Genomic DNA, 21,272 nt, shown 5'->3' with positions numbered 1-21,272 from the left:
CTAGTCAGTGCCTCCTCCTGGACCAGCAGAAGCAAACCCTAAGCGGATCAAACGCTCCAGAAGGAGAAGGGTCACTGCCTGTCCCTCCCGTGCACTCAGTCAGCAGTTTAAGTATCTGCTTATTTGCAAGCTTTCTGCTGCCCATCTCACTGTGTCCTGGTTTATTTCAATCTGGCCCCCCCCCCCCTTTTTTGTCTTTTCTTGTCTTTAGGGCTGCACCAGCGGCATATGGAGGTTCACAGGCTAGGAGCTGAATCAGAGCTGTAGCTGCCGGCCTACACCACAGCTACAGCAACGCCAGATCCTTAACCCACTGAGCGAGAACCCACTGTCCTCATGGATGCTAGTCAGGTTCACTAACCACTGAGCCACGACGGAAACTCCCAATCTAGCCACTTTATTGAGCATCAAACATGAGTCAGGTGTCAGGCTAGGGTCAAAGACAGGCTGGATGTGTTTTCTGCTCTTCACAGCAAGTGAAGTGGAAATAAGCCCTATGCGTACACAGCTAACAATGCAATTGTGCTCTGTCCTCTTTTTGACAGATGTAGAAAAGTTTTTAACATACACTCATGAAACACCTACTATGTGCCAGGCAGTGTTTAAAAGTGCTTTGCAGGAGTTCTCCTGTGGCACAGCCATGTTAAGGCTCCCGAGTTGTCGCTGCAGCGGCTTGGGTCCCTGCTGAGGAGTGGGTTGGATCCCTGGCTCAGGAACTTCCATATGCTGAGGGAGCGGCCAAAAAAAAAGAGTGCTTTACAAATGTTAACTCCTTTTTTTTTTTTTTGCCATTTCTTGGGCTGCTCCCTTGGCATATGAAGATTCCCAGGCTAGGGGTCTAATCGGAGCTGTAGCCGCCGGCCTACACCACAGCCACAGCAACTCGGGATCTGAGCCATATCTGCAAGCTACACCACAACTCACGGCAATGCCGGGTCCTTGACCCACTGAGCAAGGCCCTTTGGTCACTTTGGTCACCCCCACCCCCACCCCCAGCTCTCTGCTTCTATCCAAGATTTCTGTGCTCTTGGCCAATCTGTATCTCACATTTCTGTAGTGAGTAGGAAGTGTAAGTAGGAAGAAACCTACCTTGAGTATGTCTGTTTCTAGTTACCCATGGGACCTAAAATGGGTCACCCAGCATCTCATCCTCACTCCCCATCTGTAAACAAAGAAGAATCACATCATGTCCGCTTAAAGCACTGTTGTGAGGAATAAGTGAGACGATGCGTGGGAAGCACTTAGTGCTGTGTCTAGCAAAGAGTCACAAATGATAATATTTAACATATTAATAATAAATATCCCAGAAATGCGATCAGGAAGACAAAAACAACTTAATGAGGCACCAGTTCAGAGGGTGCCAATCTAGAGGATCAATGGAGAGATCTCCCTTCAAGGAGGATGCCCGCTAGGGGGTGGCTTACCCACTGGGATTGGAACTGAGCAGATAACTAGGATTCTTCGGGCAGGAGGCCAAAGGCATCTGTTCCACCAGCCTTGGGACAGAGTCCAGGAATCCTATTTTATTGCCTTCACCAATCCCTTCTGCCTCTGGAAGGAATGTCTCATCTCCTTGGAATTCTGAGAAACTGTGATAACTCATTTACAGGATATTAACTTTGATCATCAGAGGTTTGTTACGTATACAACAGATCCACTCAACTAGAAACTGCTCGAGGATGGGCACCGCATCTCCATTTTATTTTATTTTATTTTATTTTTTATTTTTTTGTCTTTTTGCCTTTTCTAGGGCCACTCCCACGGCATATGGAGATTCCCAGGCTAGGTGTTGAATCGGAGGCGTAGCCACCGGCCTACGCCAGAGCCACAGCAACATGGGATCCGAGCCACATTGTGACCTACACCACAGCTCACAGCAACGCCGGATCCTTAACCCACTGAGCAAGGCCAGTGATCGAACCCGCGACCTCATGGTTCCTAGTCGGATTCTTTAACCACTACGCCACGATGGGAACTCCTCCCTTTTATTTTTTTACTTTTTTTGCTTTTTAGGCCCGCATCTGCCGCATATAGAGGTTCCCAGGCTAGGGGTCAATCGGAGCTACAGCTGCCGGCCTACACTACGGCCATGGCAACGCGGGATCCGAGCCACATCTGCGACCTACACCACAGCTTATGGCAACGCCAGATCCTTAACCCACTGAGCGAGGCCAGGGATCAAACCTGCATCTCATGGATCCTAGTTGGGTTCTTTAACCACTGAGCCACTGCAGCATCTTCATTTTATATACCCACACACAGGCTTTAAGCATGATGCCTTTGCCCTTGGTCAATGCCCTGAGTGTCAGAGTGGGAAAGACCTTTCTAATCCTCCACTGCAAATCCCTACCTCCGGCCACCTTCAATTCACACATCATAGGGGAGGAAAGTGAGGTAACATCTTCAAAAGAGCCGAGGATGAGCAGGGAACCGGGTTCATCAGTGAGAAGTGAGAGGTGAGCCACGAGGAAGGGCCCCAAAGTTGGGCCTTGCTGTGTCAGGGAAAGGCAGGAGCCCAGAGAGATCTGGAAAAGGAGGGGAGAGAGAGGATTATGCAAGGACTGTGAAGCCTTTGCTGCCAGAAGCCAGAATTCCTGGGCAGAGATGGGGATTCATTCAGCATCTATCACAGCATCACAAATCTGGGGCGACGCTTAGAGCCTCTCAAACCAAGATTTCTCAAATGACAGCAAAGGGTAAGGATAAAACCAGTGTGTGTTGCCCTCTACTTTTTTTTTTAATCTTAACTGTTATCTCTGCTGAACACAAGACACACAGACATTTGTCAGGGCGGATTCCTGGGCTCTCAAAAGAAGTGGGCGGAGGCAGGAGTGGATTCACACATCCTGGGAACCAAGCAGCGTGAGGGCTCTGATCACAGCAGAGGGCCAGCTTGGGAAGGCAGCCTGAAGGACCCAGGGCACAGCTTCCAGCCAGGTCATCGCCCTATGAGGGCAAATAAGTCCCCGCTTCCTGCATGAGGGTTGGGGGTCTGTGTTCCAGAGCCTCCTTGGCTGTCATGTCCCAGTTCCTGAACATTCATCAGCGACCTCCCTCGTCTCTTCCAAAGGCTGCCCTCACCAGCCTCTAACCCCTGAACTCGGGGCAGACACCTCCCTTCTCGTGCAGTGCTTTAATTCCTCAGTCTCAGGAAAATTCCGTAATCAGTGATCCCAGCCCTATTACCCTCACCGTCCCTTAAAATAACAAAGGCTTCTGGAGTTCCCGTCGTGGCGCAGTGGTTAACGAGTCCGACTAGGAACCATGAGGTTGCGGGTTCGGTCCCTGCCCTTGCTCAGTGGGTTAACGATCCGGCGTTGCCGTGAGCTGTGGTGTAGGTTGCAGACGCAGCTCGGATCCTGCGTTGCTGTGGCTCTGGCGTAGGTCGGTGGCTACAGCTCCGATTGGACCCCTAGCCTGGGAACCTCCATATGCCGCGGGAGGGGCCCAAGAAATAGCAACAACAACAACAACAACAACAAAAAGACAAAAAAAAAAACCAAAAAAACAAAGGCTTCTCTCAGCCTTCCCTTCCCATTAATTTTTTTCTGCAGAAGGGTAATTCCCTTATCAAGTACCAAACATTCAGTGAAGGACCCAATTTAGAATCGCAGTGGGGAGAACCACATTTCCTGCTGGGTGGAAGGTGGGGCAGGGCAGCTGCCGCTCAGCCCACAGGACTCCCTGGCAGCACACCACGTCTTTATTTGTTAAAACATCTTGCAAACTCATCGCCTGATGTTCAGATCGCCCCCAGGGCAGCTGGTGCCTGTGAGGAGGGGGTTTCTGCCTGGGAGAAAGGAGCCCAGATGATCCATCGTGGCTAGTGCCTCAAGACTCTGAGAGTCTAAGAAAGGAAGCAGCGCTTCAGGAGGAATAAAACGCATGCTTCACAGCCTTCTATGGTTGCATCTGAAGATAAGCGGCACTGGAACTGGCTTCCTATGGCTCCCCAACAAAACCCTTCATTCTCTGACCTCAGAGTCCAGCTTCAGAGTGCGTCCAGCCCACTCATGGTACAAATTCTTTCTCCCTAGATTATGGAACTCACTCTGAAAGGAAACCGCCAGAGGTGCCCCAGGCCCTGTGCCTCCTGGCCCCACTTGTGTTAACTATGATAAGAATGCTCAAGGCAGGGCAATAAGCCAAATGTCTATTCTACTTCCCTTCGCATCAAATTTTTCTTAGTCTCTATTTCTTTTTTTTTTAGGGCCACAATGCCCCCGCTCCACCACCACAATCCCCCCACCAGCCCCAGCATATGGAAGTTCCCAGGCTAGATGTTGAATGGAACCTGCAGCTGGCAGCCTACACCACAGCCACAGCAATGCCAAATCTGAGCCTCATCGATGACCTACACTGCAGCTTGCAGCAACACCAGATCCTTAACCCACTGAGCGAGGCCAGGGATTGAACCCGCATCCTCATGGATACTAGTCGGGTTCATTACCCCTGAGCCACAATGGGAACTCCCATAGTCTACATTTCTTCGAATCAAATTTTAAGTACAAAATAGGCGGACACTTTGTTATTTGGGAATAATTTGCATTAAGTTTAGTCAGTGTTTGGGAGATTAATCGTGTGTTAGTCTAGGAGTTCCCATCGTGGTGCAGTGGTTAATGAATACAACTAGGAACCACGAGGTTGCGGGTTCGATCCCTGGCCTTGCTCAGTGGGTTAAGGATCCCGCGTTGCCGTGAGTCGTGGTGTAGGTCACAGACACAGCTCGGATCCCGAGTTGCCGTGGCTGTGGTGTAGGCTGGCAGCTGTAGCTCTGATTAGACCCCTAGCCTGGGAACCTCCATATGCCATGGGAGCGGCCCTAGAAAAGGCAAAGAAACAAACAAACAAACAAAAAAAATGGTATGTTAGTCCAGGATCTCTAAGAAGCATTTGCCAAGACAAGCATCAAAGGGAAATGTATTAGGGGAAATGCCTGAGACAGGAAACGGGGGAGAGGGTATAAGACAAGGCTGGTAGAGTAGGTGTGACCCAAGTGAAAGAAGGCAGTATCTATTGATGAAAAACACGCAACCTAAAAGTTTCAAGTCATGGAGTTCCTGTCGTGGCACAGTGGAAATGAATCTTACTAGGAACCATAAGGTTGCAGGTTTGATCCCTAGCATTGCTCAGTGGGTTAAGGAGCCGGCATTGCCATGAGCTGTGGAGTAGGTCGCAGACATGGCTTGGATCTGGCGTTGCTGTGGCTCTGGTGTAGGCTGGCAACTGTAACTCTTATTATACTCCTAACCTGGGAACCTCCACATGCCGCAGGTGCGGCCCTAAAAGGACAAAAACAAAAACAAAAAACAAAACAAAACAAAATTTTTATGTTTTTAATTTTTTATTGGAGTATAGTTTTTTGTTTTTTTGTTTTGTTTTTGTTGTTGTTTTGTCTTTTTGCCTTTTCTAGGGCCGCTCCCGTGGCATGTGGAGGTTCCCAGGTTAGGGGTCTAATCGGAGCTATAGCTACAGGCCTACGACACAGCCACAGCAATGTGGGATCCGAGCCTCATCTGCAACCTATACCACAGCTCATGGCAACACCAGATCCTTGACCCATCAAGTGAGGCCAGGGATCAAACCCGCAATCTCATGGTTCCTAGTCAGATTCGTCCTCATGGTTTCTAGTCGGATTCGTTAACCACTGCGCCACAACAGGAACTCCCTGGAGTATAGTTGATTTACAATGTTATGCCAATTTTTGCTGAACAGCTTAGTGACCCAGTCATATGTATATATACGTTCTTTCCTCATATTATCTTCCATCATGTTCTATTCCAGAGACTAGATATAGTTCCCTGTGCTGAACAGTACCGGGTGGAAATCTGACCTTTAATCTCAGTGCTTACTGTCTTAATGCAGGCATCCAGAACATGTGCCTGATGTTGCAGAAACTCAAGATATTTATCAGACCCTCACCCTAAAACACTTGTGACAGCCTATCCTTTAAGAACAAACACGTCTTTCTTGGGTCAGAGTGCAGCCTCTTGGCTTTTGCTTTTATAAGCCCCGGACTCCTGTCCCCTGTGTCTCCAAAATTACAATTCTCAAAAACAAAATTAACTGGAGTTCCCTTTGTGGCGCAGCAGAAATGAATCTGACTAGGAAACGTGAAGTTGCGGGTTCGATCCCTGGCCTCACTCAGTGGGTTAAGGATCTGGCGTTGCTGTGGCTGTGGCGTAGGCAGGCAGCTGTACCGCCGATGAGACCCCTAGCCTGGGAACCTCCATATGCCGAGGGTGTGGCCCTAAAAACACACACCAAAAAACCTCCAAAATTAACTCTTTTCTTAATTGTAGCCCTCTATGTGGGTTGTTGTTGTTTGGTTGACAATAGTAAAACCTACTGCACAGATGGTTGTGAGGACTCAGTGGGATCCTTCATGTAAGGTTCTTCCAAATTTGCTATTAAAATCCAGATACCTGAAGTTGCCACTGTGGCTCAGCAGGTTAAGAACCCAACATAGGAGTTCCCTTCCTATGGCTCAACAGTAATGAACCTGACTAGTACTAGGCCAGGGATGCAGGTTAAATCCTGCTCAGTGGGTTAAGGATCTGGCACTGCAGCAAGCTGTGGCGTAGGTTGCAGATGTGGCTCGGATTTGGCATTGCTTGGCTGTGGCGCAGGCTTGCAGCTGTAGTTTCCATTTGACCCCTAGCCTGGGAACTTCTATATGCTGCCACTGTGGCTGTAAAAAAAAATGGGGGTGGGAGGAGCTGACTTGGCTGGGAGGTGTGATATGGCTCTTCCTCCCTTCCTTTTTACTGACTCTGGGTCTTGGTCTGGATTGTGATGTGATGGTTGGAGCTCCTGCAGCCTATATTTGGAGCATGAGGTGACACTGAGGATAGAAGTCACACACCACGGAGGGTGGATCAGAAAATGAGGGGGCCCAATCTGTGGAGCCACCATAGCAGCCTGGACTACACACCTACCTCTTGATTTTCTACATATGAATGAATTGACCCTATGTGTTTAAGCCACTGTAACAAGTTTCTCTGTTACAGCAACAGAAAATGATTCCTTACTGATAAAGAGATCTTGGCAAGAATGAGGGGTTCAAAGGAGTAAGTGAGGTAAGATTAATTTTAGAGGAAGGTTGAGTTTTTGGGTAATCAGGATGTCAGGTTACAGGGGTGATCATGCTGTCTGTCCTTACCCAGATTCCCTTAGCCCAGCCATGGACATCTACCGTCAGGTGGAAGCAAGAGTGGTCTCCACCTTGGAGAGCATCCCCATGGGTTTTTTTGTTTGTTTGTTTTTTGGTTTGGTTTGGTTTTCTGGGCCTCACCTGAGGCATATGGAAGTTCCCAGAGATGAGCCAGAGCCACCAGCCTATACCACAGCCACAGCAATGACAGATCTGACCAACGACACAGCTTGCAGCACCAGAGCCTAACCTACTGAGTGAGGCCAGGGATAGTCAAGTTCTTTTTTTTTTTTTTTTTTTTGTCTTTTTAGGGCCACACCTGTGGCATATGGCGGCATATGGAGGTTCCCAGGCTAGGGGTCTAATTGGAGCTGTAGCTGCTGGCCTACACCACAGCCACAGCAACACCAGATCCAAGCTGTGTCTGGGACCTACACCCCAGCTCACGGCAACACTGGATCCTTAACCCACTGAGCGAGGCCAGGGATCGAACCGGCAACATCATGGTTCCTAGTCGGATTCATTTCCACTGTGCCATGACGGGAACTCCAAGTCAAGTTCTTAACCCACTGAGCCACAACAGAACTCCCGAGATAGTCCCTGCTTTGAGCAAGAGCACATCTGTCTTGCCCAAATACCAGCCCTCTTAGCACCGGAAGGGGAAACACACTTCCTCTTTTGTACACCAGGCCACGTGCTCATTCCCCCCCGACTTGCTCTAAGAAGCAAACTCTTCTTCCTAAAAGCTCTTCTTAGCGAAATGGAATGTCGCTGGCCCAGAAGCCATGGACACTCAGCCTTCTGCAGCAGTGTTGTGCCAGGCACGGTGCTAAGCATCTGGCACATGTGTGATCTCATTTCAGCCTCCTAACAGCAGTCCCATTTTCAGATGAGGAAACTGTGGCTTAGAAAGTTCAGCCGCCTGCCCCCGGTCACACCTAGGATGTGGCTTCAAAGACAAGCTTGCGTAAGCCCAAAGCCTGGGCGTTAACAGAGCTCCAGCAGTTAGGAAAATGCTCTGGAGCGGTTGTAACTCCATTGCATGGGTCAGGATGGGCTGCCCAGGGCAACAAAGCCCCTCTACCCTCAGAACTTGATTGAAACCATTGCTTCCTCTTTGTGTGGGGCCAGAAGCTAAGCCTCAAGGTCTCTTTCCTCCTGCCCAGTGTCAAAAGAGATGACGGCCCCACAGACCTAAAAGAGGCCTTCCTGCTGACCCTGGGGTTGATTATGGAGAGACAGCAGTGAGTGATGGCTTGGAGAAAGATCTTAAATTCTCTGTTCAGGAATCAAACCTCGGCAGACAAGCTAGAGGCTGAAAGCAGAATTGCCCTGATTTTTGCTCTCTGTTGAAAGTAAGACTATTTCAAGGAGGCAAAGATGGTAAAAATCGGTATAAAGTTTGTTGTTAGAAACACAGTACATGGAGTTCCCGTCGTGGCTCAGTGGTTAACGAATCTGACTAGGAACCATGAGGTTGCAGGTTCAATCCCTAGCCTTGCTCAGTGGGTTAAGGATCCGGCGTTGCCGTGAGCTGTGGTATAGGTTGCAGACGCGGCTCGGATCCCGAGTTGCTGTGGCTCTGGCGTAGGCTGACAGCAACAGCTCCAATTTTCCCCTTAGCCTGGGAACCTCCATGTGCCATGGGTGCGGCCCTAAAAGGAAAAAAGAAAAAAAAGAAAAGAAAGAAAGAAAAGAAAAGAAAAAGAAACGGTGCAACATGTGGGATAGCACAACAGAAATACAGAGAATTGGAATTCCTGTCATGGCGCAGTGGTTAACGAATCTGACTAGGAACCATGATGCTGCGGGTTCGACCTCTGGCCTTGCTCAGTGGGTTAAGGATCTGCGCTGCTGTGAGCTGTGGTGTAGGTTGCAGACAAGGCTCGGATCCCAAGTTGCTGTGGCTGTGGTGTAGGCCGGCGGCTACAGCTCCGATTGGACCCCTAGCCTGGGAACCTCCAGATGTTGCAGGAGCAGGCCAAGAAATGGCAAAAAAAAAAAAAAAAGAAATACAGAGAATTAGTCCATTTGTCCAAGGCAGAAGTAAAGGCGTAATACACACCAAAGGAGAAGTGAGGGGGCGGGTGACCCCCCGAGTGAGGAGTACGCCAGAGAGGCGACTTAATTTACTTCCATAGGGCAGTTCTTCTGGGTCTTTGTCTTCCCTGGGCCAATTATCTTGTTTTATTTTGCTGCACCTGACCCGACCCGGGGCCCTCCCCTGATCTGCATGTGTATCTTTTGGCCAAGATGGATTTCAAAGCAGGGCATGGCAGGAAGGTTATCCACACTCAGTATGGCCTGGCACCCCCTCCCTTTCAGACCCAGAGGGGTCTCTCTGCACATGTGAAGTTAGGGTCTCCCTGATCCTGGGCTGGGGGGAGTACGTGACCTCTTTGTTCTTCTGTCCAAGGAGGGTTCAACTCCTCTTTTGATCCTGTCATCACCATTGTTTATCAAGTTCACAGAAGACAAGTACCAGTTATTTGCCTTGTGTCTGTTGTTATTTCTATCTTAAAGCATAGATAGGTGGCTGGTTGTAAATGTTTATGATGGAGCTCACCTATCTCCTCCCTCAGGAAGTGTAAATAAGAGGCTAGCTGCAACGTCTATCCTGGAGCCCATCTACCTCCTCTTGCCTCAGGGTCAGCCCCTTTTTTTTTTTTTTTGCCACAGTCACAGCCACAGGAACACCAGATCCAAGTGGTGTCTGCAACCTACACCACAGCTCACAGCAATGCCGGATCCTTAAGCCACTGAGCAAGGCCAGGGATCAAACCTGAATCCTCAAAGTTATGAGTTGGTTATGTTACTGCTGAGCCGCAACAGGAACTCCTGGGCTCAGCACTATGGATGCAAAGTCCTGTTCCTTCCACATGAGCCCCAAAGAGGGTTTTAAGAGCAGTGGCTACAGGAGTTCCTGTCGTGGCGCAGTGGTTAACGAATCCGACTAGGAACCATGAGGTTGAGGGTTCGATCCCTGGCCTCGATGAGCGGGTTAAGGATCTGACGTTGCCGTGAGCTGTGGTGCAGGTTGCAGACGAGGCTTGGATCCCGAGTTGCTGTGGCTGTGGTGTAGGCCTGCGGCTGCAGCTCCAATTAGACCCCTAGCCTAGGAACCTCCATATGCTGCAGGAGCTGGCCAAGAAAAGGCAAAAAGATGACAAAAAAAAAAAAAGCAGTGGCTACAGAGGAGTCTCTTGAGCAGAGAGTTGGCTCTCCTGGCTTTTCCCCTTTGACCGGCTGTGTGACCTCGGGGGTATCACTGCACTCCTTGGAGCCATGTTTCCCCGTCTGTCTGTGAAATGAGGACACGTGTGTCCTCCTCACTTAGATAGTAGGTGAGAAGCTGCTTTGGAACTCAAGAAGAGCTTTTTGGATAATAATAGCAATGAGCTCACACTTTCACTTTCTAACTATGTGCCAGACAGTGTTAAGCGCTTTTACATGTGTTATTTAGCTCTCATAAACCCTACAGGTAGGTATTCTTTTTTTTTTTGTCTTTTTCCCTTTTCTAGGGCCGCTTCCTGCGGCATATGGAGGTTTCCAGGCTAGGGGTCGAATCGGAGCTGCAGCCGCTGGCCTACACCAGATCCACAGCAACTCGGGATCTGAGCCGAGTCTGCGACCTACACCACAGCTCACGGCAATGCCAGATCGTTTACCCGCTGAGCAAGGCCAGGGATCGAACCCGCAACCTCATGGTTCCTAGTGGGATTCATTAACCACTGCACTATGATGGGAGCTCCAGGTAGGCATTCTTATCTCCATTTTACAGATGAAGAAAACTGAGGCTCAGAGAGTAAGGTGATTTGCTCAAGGTCAGAAATCAAAAAAAAAAAAAAAGCTACAAAAAAACTCACAGGACTTCCCATGGTGGCACAGCGGAAATGAATCTGACTAGGAACCATAAGGTTGCTGGTTTGATCCCTGGCCCCCATCAGTGGGTTAAGGATCTGGCACTGCTATGAGCTGTGGTGTAGGCCAGCAGCTATAGCTCTGACTGGACTCCTAGCTTGGGAATCTCAAAAAGCCGCAGGTGTGCCTCTAAAAAGCTAAAAAAAAACAAAAACAAAAAACCACAGGAATCAAGCGGTAGTACTTGGATTCTAACCCTGCGGCTCTGACTGCAGAACCCATCCTGCAAAACTGAGTGATCCTTATTAGCCATATATATGTGGCTAGTCCAGGAGATGGCTAATGCTTCTGGGTGCAGGATGTTGCTGGAATTCACGGTCAAGAAGGTTGGTCTTTCACCAAAAAGGTAAATCTGGGGGGACAGGGTGGGAGAGAGTGTGCTCAGGCCACCTAGATGTCTCTTGTCCCCTCTCCTAGCACCACATGCTTTCTGAGCAGATGCCTCAGGATGGAGGGCCAGCAGGAAGCCTATGGCCTCTCCAATGCCCGTTCCAGACTGGTGGTTCTTCCAGGATGGGTATCCAGTTATGACACAGACTCAATTTGCAGGTCCTCAGTGTCTGTTGCCTAGGAAAAGGGTGCGAAAGCTGCCACCACTGGGGGCCTCTTCATCTCCGGATCTGATTTGCAAAATCCTAGTCAGCTCAGCCATTGTTGCTCTTTGTTGGCCTCTCTGCAGGGTTTTAGCTTTAACTGATAGTTTGCAGGGCTCCCTCTGGTGGCAAAAGTGTACCATGGCACCTCTCACCAGGTACCACCACCATTTTCGGAGTTGTGCATATTTCGACACACACACACACATATTTGTATTGAATTCTCAGAGTAGCCCAGTGGGTTCGTTGTTATTATAACCACTTTACAGAACACAAAATGGAGACTCAGAGAGGTTAAATTCTTGCTCCTTATTAAGTACAGATTCGAACCTGTTGCTTGAAACTTGGTCTCTGTCCACTGATGCCAAATAGAGAAACACAGAGATAGAGTTTTGGGTGAAGGAGAAAAGGATAGCTTTTATGGCTTTGCCAGGCAAAAGAGGCCACAGCAGGCTAATGCCTTAAAGACTGTTCCCCTCATGGGAGAGATTAAGAGGTGGTTTGATAGTTTGGGGAGCGGAAGATAGGGTCACAGACAAGGATCAGAGTAGAAGCCAGATTGCACTGTTAGTGGCCCCAGGAATGCTTCTGGTGGTCCTCCTTCTTCCTGGAGTGAAGAATGTTCCTTCAAGTAGTTAACATCTTTCATTTGTTGGGGGTTTAATTCTGCAGAAGGGCTCAAAGATATTGTTAGGTATATTCCTTGAGGAGGAACCAGGAACTTATCCCAAGGCTGCACTATTGTCTTCCTCTCTCTCTCTCTTTTTTTTTTTTTTTTGCTTTTTAGGGGTGCAGTTTCAGCATATGGGAGTTCCCAGGTTAGGGGTTGCATTGGAGCTACAGCCACAGGCCACAGCCACAGCAATGCAGGATCCAACCCACATCTGCGAACTAGCTCATGGCAACGCCAGACCCTTAACCTACTGAGCAAGGCCAGGGATTGAAACCATGTCCTCATGGATACCAGTCAGGTTTGTTACCACTGAGCCACAACGGGAACTCCCATTCAACAGTAATTTGACGAATACCTTCTAAGTACCATGCAGTATTCCAGGTGCTAGAAATGGAAGTGACAGTGCTCGCTTCAGCAGCACACATACTAAAATTGGAATGATACAGAGAGATTAGCATGGCCCTGTGCAAGGATGATACGCAAATTCATGAAGCTTTCCATATTTTTAGATGCAGACTATTGCCTTTGGAATGTATTAGCACTGAGATCCTGCTGTGTAGCACAGGGAACTACGTCTAGCCACTTATGATGGAACATGATAATGTGAGAAAAAAGAAGGTATACATGTATGTGTGACTGAGTCACCATGCTGTACAGTAGAAAAAAAAATAATGTATTGGGAAAATAAAAAATAAATTAAAAAAACAGGAGTTCCCATCGTGGCGCAGTGGTTAACGAATCCGACTAGGAACCATGAGGTTGTGGGTTCGGTCCCTGCCCTTGCTCAGTGGGTTAACGATCCGGCGTTGCCGTGAGCTGTGGTGTAGGTCGCAGACTCGGCTCGGATCCCACGTTGCTGTGGCTCTGGTGTAGGCCAGTGGCTACAGCTCCGATTCGACCCCTAGCCTGGGAATCTCCATGTGCTGCGGAAGCAGCCCAAAGAAATAGCAAAAAATAAAATAAAATAAAATAAAATAAAGAAATGGAAATGACAAAATGAAAACCCTGTCCTTATGGCATTTTTATTTTTTTTAATTACATGATTCCTCCTTTCATTTATTTTCTTTATTTACTTATTTTGTCTTTTTGCCATTTCTTGGGCTGCTCCCGCGGCATATGGAGGTTCCCAGGCTAGGGGTCGAATCAGAGCTGTAGCCACCGGCCTATGCCAGAGCCACAGCAACGTGGGATCCGAGCCGCGTCTGCGACCTACACCACAGCTCAGGGCAACGCCGGATCGTTAACCCACTGAGCAAGGGCAGGGACCGAACCCGCAACCTCATGGTTCCTAGTCGGATTCGTTAACCACTGCGCCACGATGGGAACTCCCTTTATGGCATTTTTATTGTGGAAAGGATGCTAGGTGTCTGTGTTCTCACAAGGTCCCCAAAGATCAGCTGCAATCATTTGTGGAAAGCTCTGTTCCAGAAGGATATGTAAGAACAAGGGCCACTTAGTCTGCTCAGGCTGCTATAATAAAATGCCAAAGGTTGTATAGCTTATCAACAATGGAAATTAATTTCTCACAGTTCTGGAGACTGGAAGTTCAAGATCAGGGAGCCAGTGTGATCGGTGAGGGTCCACTTTCTAGTTCATAGCCAGTGCCTTCCTACTTTGTCTTCACATGGAGGAAAGGGATGGGCATCTCTTCGTACTCTCTTTTGCAAGGCACCAATTCCATCCATGAGGGTCCACCTTCATGACTTAAACACCTCCTACTACCATTATCTTTGGGAGTTAGAATTTCAACATTTGAATTGGGGGGGGACGTGGTCATTTCATAACAAGGGGGGAAAGTCACATTGTATTCAGTGAAAGAAGCAGGATTCAAATTTTAATCAGCTTCTGTTTCATTTAGAAGATTGACTCATTGAAGTGTTTTACTTAGTGGGAGCTAAAAACAATGTGTGTAAAACGAATGTGTGACCTGGAGTTTGCACGTGCCAGCCACCTCTACATGAATTAAATCATGAGCCCCTGCAGCTACATACCCGCAGCACCGCCTGAGTGGAGCCCAGGGTGGAGACCAGGAGTGAGGCACCTGTGCTCTGGGAAAACTGGAAGAGGTCTTCAGATAGATATTTTTAGGAGAAGATTTTATGAGCCCAATTCTTTCTTTCTTGCTTGCTTGCTTTTAGGGCCAAACCTGCAGCATAAGGAGGTTCCCAGGCTAAGGGTTCAATTAGAGCTACAGCTGCCAGCCTACACCGCAGCCACAGAAACTCGGGATCCGAGCTGGGTCTGCGACCGACACCACAGTTCACGGCAACGCCGGATCCTTAACCCACTGAGTGAGGCCAGGGATCGAACCCGAAACCTCCTGGTTACTAATCGGATTCGTTTCTGCTGTGCCACCTGGGAACTCCTATGAGCCCAATTCTTGCCTGTCCTCATATTTAGAAAAACACTAAGATCCTTCATGATGACTGATGTCTGTGACTAGTAGTAACCGTCACGAGATCAGCAGCAAAATGTCTGTAAATGTGTGCTTGGCTGTGTGCACTTCCCCTTCCCTTTTATCACTTATACCTTGATATTTCCCCTTTCCTCTTTGGAGCACCAGAGCTGTCTGAAATACTGCCTCCTGGGCTATAGTGAAGTGGACAAAACAAAAGATGTCAAGGTCATCTCTGAGTGCGGCCACTCCCAAGGGTGAGCTGGTGAGCCCTGAGAGCACTCAGGAAAGAAACAAAGAAGACTGGCCCATAGTGGAGGTGCCTATCAAAGGAGTGATTTCAGTAAGTCCAGACCTTTACATCTTCCCATAGAAACTGATTTTCTGTAAATACTTTCTGTAAATCTTTTGTTCCTACTACCTTCCCTTTGTTGCAAAAACTTGTATATATATCCCAGGTCCCCTCTCACCTCCTGGGAGCAGTTTTCTCAAGGCTACCTGAGATGCTGTCTGCCAGGCTTAAGTCCTAATTTTGCCCCAAATAAAACTTCAGGTTGTGCAATTTTTTCATCTTTATTTTTATTTTTTATTTTTTTCATTGTTGGCTGCCCCATGGCATATGGAGCTCCTGAGCCAGGGATCAGATCCGAGCCACAGTCTTGACCTAAGCCAAAGCTATGGCAATGCTGGATCCTTAACCCACTATGCTGGGCTGGGTATGGAACACTGGACCCATTGCTCCCAAGATGTCACAATCCCATTGTGCCACAGCAGGGATCCTGTGCAATTTTTTTTTTTTTTGGTCTTTTTGCTATTTCTTGGGCCGCTCCCGCGGCATATGGAGGTTCCCAGGCTAGGGGTTGAATCGGAGCTGTAGCCACCGGCCTACGCCAGAGCCACAGCAACGTGGGATCCGAGCCGTGTCTGCAACCTACACCACAGCTCACGGCAACGCCGGATCCTTAACCCACTGAGCAAGGGCAGGGACCGAACCCGCAACCTCATGGTTCCTAGTCGGATTCGTTAACCACTGCGCCACGACGGGAACTCCCCTGTGCAATTTTTTAAAGTTGACAGATACTTAGAACCTAATCAGTCAAAAGCCCCAGGATCAAATGTCTGACAAAATTAGATTTATTGATTTGAAATGAGGGAGGGAATTCCAGAGGAATCTTGAAATTCTGCCCTGCAAGAGAAGGGAGGGAAGGTCTTTTGTAAAGTTTGGCTCTAGATAAAGGATTTGTGGGAGGGAATCAGGAGAGTGGGAATCAGTTCTGGATTGGTTTCTGGTTTTGAAGTGGAATTAGAAGAGATTAATTTAGGGGGATTTGAGTGCTATCATAAGGCCAGGGGTGGTTTAGCAAGTGGATATATCCATTATTAAATAAAAATAGCTAAGCGATTTTTTTTCTTTTCTTTTTGGCCTCAACTGTGGCATGCAGCCACAGCAGCGGCAACCCCGGTTCCTTAACCCGATGAGCCGCGAGGGAACTCCAGTTTGGAGCATCACTGGTTGCTTTTTTTTTTTTTTGGCCACGTCTTCCAGGCCAGGGATTGAACCCAAGCCACAGCAGCGACCTGAGCCACAGCAGTGACAATTGCAGGATCCTTAACCGCGAGGCCAGCAGGGACCTCCGATGTTTCTTTAACCTGCAAAGGAATTCCAGTTTTAGGACACTCCTCTGTAGCCAAGAACCGAAGCCTTGGACTAAGAGCCTTAGGGACTCGCTAGCACCAAAACTTCCTCCCTAGAAACAGATCTCTCAGGAGCCCCTCCCTATCAGAACCTGGACACTAGGTGAAACCGGATGTTGATGCTCTTGCCATGGTGACGGACGCGAATGCGGAAGTTACGCCAGAGGAAGAGGAAGTGAAGTGAGCTGCGGACCCACGTGGGTCCTGCGCGTGTTTCTAGGTCCCTGGAACTTAGTCCTTTAAAGTCACTCTCGGCTTAGTCGACATGGGTCGCTCCGGGAAGTTGCGTTCCGGTGTCTCGGCCAAGTTGAAGCGCTGGAAGAAAGGCCATAGCAGCGAAAGCAACCCTGCCATCTGCCGTCACCGCCAGGCCGCCCGCAGCCGCTTCTTCAGTCCGCCGTCAGGTAGCAGGGTGACAACCCAAGGCATTGCGGGCGGAGGGATTCTGGGCGGGGCTGGATCCTGATGGATCTGAGCCTTCTGGAGGCTTTGGGGAGCAACCATCGGCCTTTCCTCTCTTAAAATGTTCAATCTGGAGCCTGCTGTAAAGGTCCACCTTCTCCATTTAACAGATGCAGAAACTGAGTCCACAGGAGGGAAATGACTTGGCTAGGGTACCAAGAGTATCATAGTCAGTACTCTCGGCTGGAATTAACTTTAGTGACTCTTTGCGAGTCGCTTTCACCTTAATCTCTCAACCAAGCCCCTCGCTGCAGCCCCTAGCTGACTCCTACCAGCGAAACTTTTACCTGGAGGGTTCCCTTTCTGAGTTAAGTTCTAGGTGTACAATGGGATAATGAGGCAGACCGCGTTCAGAATTTAGCCTCTCGGGTTGGGGGCCTGGACTCCACAGGTTTGTTTCCTAGGGTTCTTGTTCTCTTGGCCAAAAGGCGGCTTGGGTTAAAATAAGGGCCTTACCCTATGCCCCCGGTTCTCAGGAAAGAGCAACCTGACAGTTGACGCAGTGAAGTTGCATAATGAGATGCAGTCAGGGTCTCTGCGCCTGGGCAAAAGTGAAGCCCCTGAGACAGCCATGGAAGAAGAAGAGGTGGCCCCGGCTCTCACAGAGAAGTCTTCAGGCACCTTCCTGAGTGGCCTCTCCGACTGCACAAATGTCACCTTCAGCAAAGTGCAGCGCTTCTGGGAGTCTAACTCGGCTGCCCACAAGGAGGTAAGGGGGAGGGTCAGGGCAGCAGGAGGCTAGTGACGGGGGCCAGCTGGACTGTTGATTGGTGACAGCAGCTGGAATCTATGGATGATGTGTCCTGCCCTTTTTGTCCTCTACTCATTACTTCTTCTGGGGCAGTTTCCACTACTTTTTTTTTTTTCCACCAGTCTTTTGTCTTTTTAGGGCCGCACCAGCGGCATATGGAGGTTCCCAGGCTAGGGGTCCAAGCAGGGCTGTAGCCGCCGGCCTACGCCACAGCCACAGCCACAGCAATGCCAGATCCAAGCTGCCTCACAGCAGTGCTGGATCCATAACCCACTGAGCAGGACCAGGGATCGAACCTGAGTCCTCATGGATGCTAGTCGGGTTTGTTAACCACTGAGCCACGACAGGAACTCCCAGTTTCCACTACTTCTTTTTTTTTTTTTTGTCTTTTTGCCATTTCTTGGACCACTCTCGCAGCATATGGAGGTTCCCGGGCTAGGGGTGGAATCGGAGCTGTAGCCACCGGCCTGTGCCAGAGCCACAGCAACGTGGGATCCGAGCCGCGTCTGCAACCTACACCACAGCTCACAGCAAAGCCGGATTGTTAACCCACTGAGCAAGGGCAGGGACCGAACCCGCAACCTCATGGTTCCTAGTCGGATTCGTTAACCACTGCGCCACGACAGGAACTCCTCCACTACTTCTAACAGCATCTCCTCAGCTAATGAGTAAAGTCCCTCAGGGTATTTTCCAGATATTTTTCTTTTCTTTCCTTTTTATGGCCACACCCCTGGCGTATGGAAGTTCTCAGGCCAGGGGCTGAATCTGAGCCACAGCTGTGACAACAACCTGAGCCGCAGCTGTGGCAATGCTGGATCCTTTAACCCACTGCACCAGGCCAGGGATCAGGCCTGCACCTCTGTCGCCACCCAGGGTGTTGCACTCAGATTCTTAACCCACTGACATTTTCAAACGTCCCCAAATGGACAATGTCCTCATGTCTAAGAAATATTTTGCAAACGTTTATCTCTTCAACTGTACCTAACACAGGCCTGTTGTATATAGAATGTTTTTAGGAAACATTTGTCAGGTAAGTTAATCCCGAATAATTATTGGTGGTTTGAAAATGTTTTATCTAAATGAACTAAATGTTATTTATTTTTCAGTAGTTTATATTTTTATTTATTTATTTATCTTATTTTACTATTGCACCTGCAGCATATGGAAGTTCCCAGGCCAAGGGTTGAACTGGGGCTGGAGCTGCTGGCCTACACCTTCAGCCGCAGCAGCAGGGGAACTTCTGTATGCTGTAGGTGTGGTCCTAAAATGAAACACACAAACAACCAAAAAGAGTACATTATTAATTCTCTGTTGACAGCTGCTTGGTTGTTCCAGTTGGTTGTTGCCGTAAAGACATTTGTGCATGAACGTTTGTACATTCGTGCAGGTGTTTCTGTAAGAGGTGGAGCCCTGGAGGGGGCTTTTGAGCGCATGTGTGGGTCTTCCCACTTGCCAGGCCCCGAGGTGTATTCATTCCCCTGGCTCTGGACGCTGCTCATCTTGTGTGCCCTGGGCTTTGTCAGGTTAACTTGTGAAGGAGCAAGGAAAAGAGGCTGGGATGGTGTTTGATCAGAAATAGATGTCATTGGCGCCTCCTCCCCCATGTGCAGATCTGTGCTGTCCTGGCTGCTGTCACCGAGGTGATTCGCTCCCAGGGCGGGAAGGAGACGGAGACGGAGTACTTTGCTGCCCTGGTGAGTGGCTGTGACTTGGGGGTGGGCGTTAGGAGGAGCGGGTTATTCAGGCTGCAGAGTGAAGGCAGAGGCCCCCGGCATGACAGGAAGAGCAGGACAGCTTTGAACAGGTGAAAGCGTTTCAGTGGCTTGATGAGCCTGATGGGGTTTGTTACACTATTCTTATAAAATGAAATCCACGACTATTTTATTTTATTCCCATAATTGATGAAACTGAGTTGTACCCAGGGGATTCTCTAGTAAAACTATTTTCTTTTTTTTTCTTTGGTCTTTTTGCCTTTTCTAGGGCTGCTCCTGCAGCACATGGAGGTTCCCAGGCTAGGTTTTTTTGTTGTTGTTTTTTGCCATTTCTTGGGCCGTTCCCCCGGCATATGGAGGTTCCCAGGCTAGGGGTGGAATCAGAGCTGTAGCCGCCGGCCTACGCCAGAGCCACAGCAATTCAGGATCCGAGCCGCGTCTGCAACCTGCACCATAGCTCACGGCTACGCCGGATCCTTAACCCACTGAGCAAGGCCAGGGATCAAACCCGCAACCTCATGGTTCCTAGTCGGATTTGTTAACCACTGTGCCACGATGGGAACTCCCAAATGCTTATTCTTATGTTGTGTGAAATTCTCAGTTTTAAGTTGTAATGTGGTAAATATCAACAGTTATAACTTTTGTAAACAAAACCTCTTTGGGGAATCTTCAATAGTTTTTAAGGGTGTAAAAGTTTGAAAACCACTGCTGTAGAAAAGGGGCTGGCCAGCTATGGCTCAAGGGGCTAATCTTGACTGTGGTGTGTTTTTTTTTTTTTGTACAGCCTGAGAGTTAATGATTTTTACATCTTTACAAGATAGTTAAAACCCACAAAGGAGAATATGCAGCAGAGACCATATGAGGCCTGCAAAGTCTGAAATATTTACTATTTGACCTTTTACAGAAAAAGCTGTGTAACCTCTGCCCTAGAATAATAAGCTAAATTACATAGTGATATATGATTTTCATCAAGTGTCAGGCAGTATTTTTTTTTTGCTTTTTAGTGCCACACCTGCGGCGTATGGAGGTCCCCCAGGCTAGGGGTCTAATCGGAGCTACAGTGCCGGCCTACACCACAGCCACAGCAATGCCAGATCCGAGCCGAATCTGCAACCCACACCACAGCTCACGGCAATGCTGGAACCTTAACCCACTGAGCGAGGCCAGGGATCGAACCTCATGCTTCCTAGTCGGATTCATTTCTGCTGTGCCACGATGGGAATTTCCAGGCAGTATTCTAAGTATCTGACGTATATTAACTCAGTTAAACCTCACAGCAGCTTATTATCTCTGGTTTACAAATGAGGAAACCAAGTCCCAGAAGACTTAAGTTGCTAGTCCCGAGCTGGGATTTGAACCTCTGACATCAGGGGTCTCGGTCATAACCATCCCGCTGGACGCACAGTGCCCAGGTGTCCCATGTGACACATTTCCCACTCACACCCCCATGGTCTGGCCTCAGATGACAACCATGGAAGCAGTGGAGTCCACGGAGTCTCTGGCTGCTGTCGCTTACCTGCTGAACCTGGTCCTGAAGCGGTGAGGCCTGGCTCTTTGTGGGGCCAAGAAGGGAGTGTGGGTGGAAGGGAAGAAGAGGGTCAGCGAATTATTAAAAAGATACTAAGTATCAGGTGGCATTCTATCCCCTTCAGACCCCAGGGTGGCTTGGGATGTTACAGGTCCGAGCGAGTGCTGGGGAGGCAGTTCTGGTGCAGTGAGTGGAGCAGGAGGCATGGGGTGGGATGTTGCTCTGATATCGGGGGACCTGAAGCTGGGGAGTGGGGGAGTTGGGGAGGTGGGAGAGGAATGGGGAAGTTTATAAGGGTCCATCTGGTGGGTAGTGGAGACGGGGAGGGTGGTGTGACTTCAGGTGCCGCTTCGCCGGGTTTCAGGAAAGGTGGGCTTGCTGAGTGACTG

At 49.0% G+C, this 21,272-nt stretch overlaps 1 protein-coding gene and 1 non-coding gene across 2 annotated transcripts in view; both read left to right on the top strand.

Moving 5' to 3' along the window:
- The first annotated feature begins 12,742 nt into the window (after positions 1 to 12,742).
- On the top strand, positions 12,743 to 12,847 carry LOC125117183 (U6 spliceosomal RNA). The gene has a single exon (XR_007132540.1). It is a non-coding gene; the product is annotated as a U6 spliceosomal RNA (small nuclear RNA).
- Positions 12,848 to 16,605: 3,758 nt separating this feature from the next.
- The window catches only part of RRP12 (ribosomal RNA processing 12 homolog), a 32,773-nt gene continuing 28,106 nt past the window's right edge, over positions 16,606 to 21,272 (top strand). The window contains exons 1-4 of the mRNA XM_047760461.1: positions 16,606 to 16,834; positions 17,369 to 17,601; positions 19,254 to 19,337; positions 20,818 to 20,894. Of these exons, the coding sequence (XP_047616417.1) occupies positions 16,696 to 16,834; positions 17,369 to 17,601; positions 19,254 to 19,337; positions 20,818 to 20,894 (533 nt within the window). The 5' untranslated portion in view covers positions 16,606 to 16,695. The remainder of the gene's footprint in view (positions 16,835 to 17,368; positions 17,602 to 19,253; positions 19,338 to 20,817; positions 20,895 to 21,272) is intronic.

This window comes from Phacochoerus africanus, chromosome 15 (assembly GCF_016906955.1).
Source record: "Phacochoerus africanus isolate WHEZ1 chromosome 15, ROS_Pafr_v1, whole genome shotgun sequence".
In the NCBI taxonomy this organism is placed as follows: domain Eukaryota; kingdom Metazoa; phylum Chordata; class Mammalia; order Artiodactyla; family Suidae; genus Phacochoerus; species Phacochoerus africanus.
This window is presented reverse-complemented; position numbering and strand designations above follow the sequence as displayed.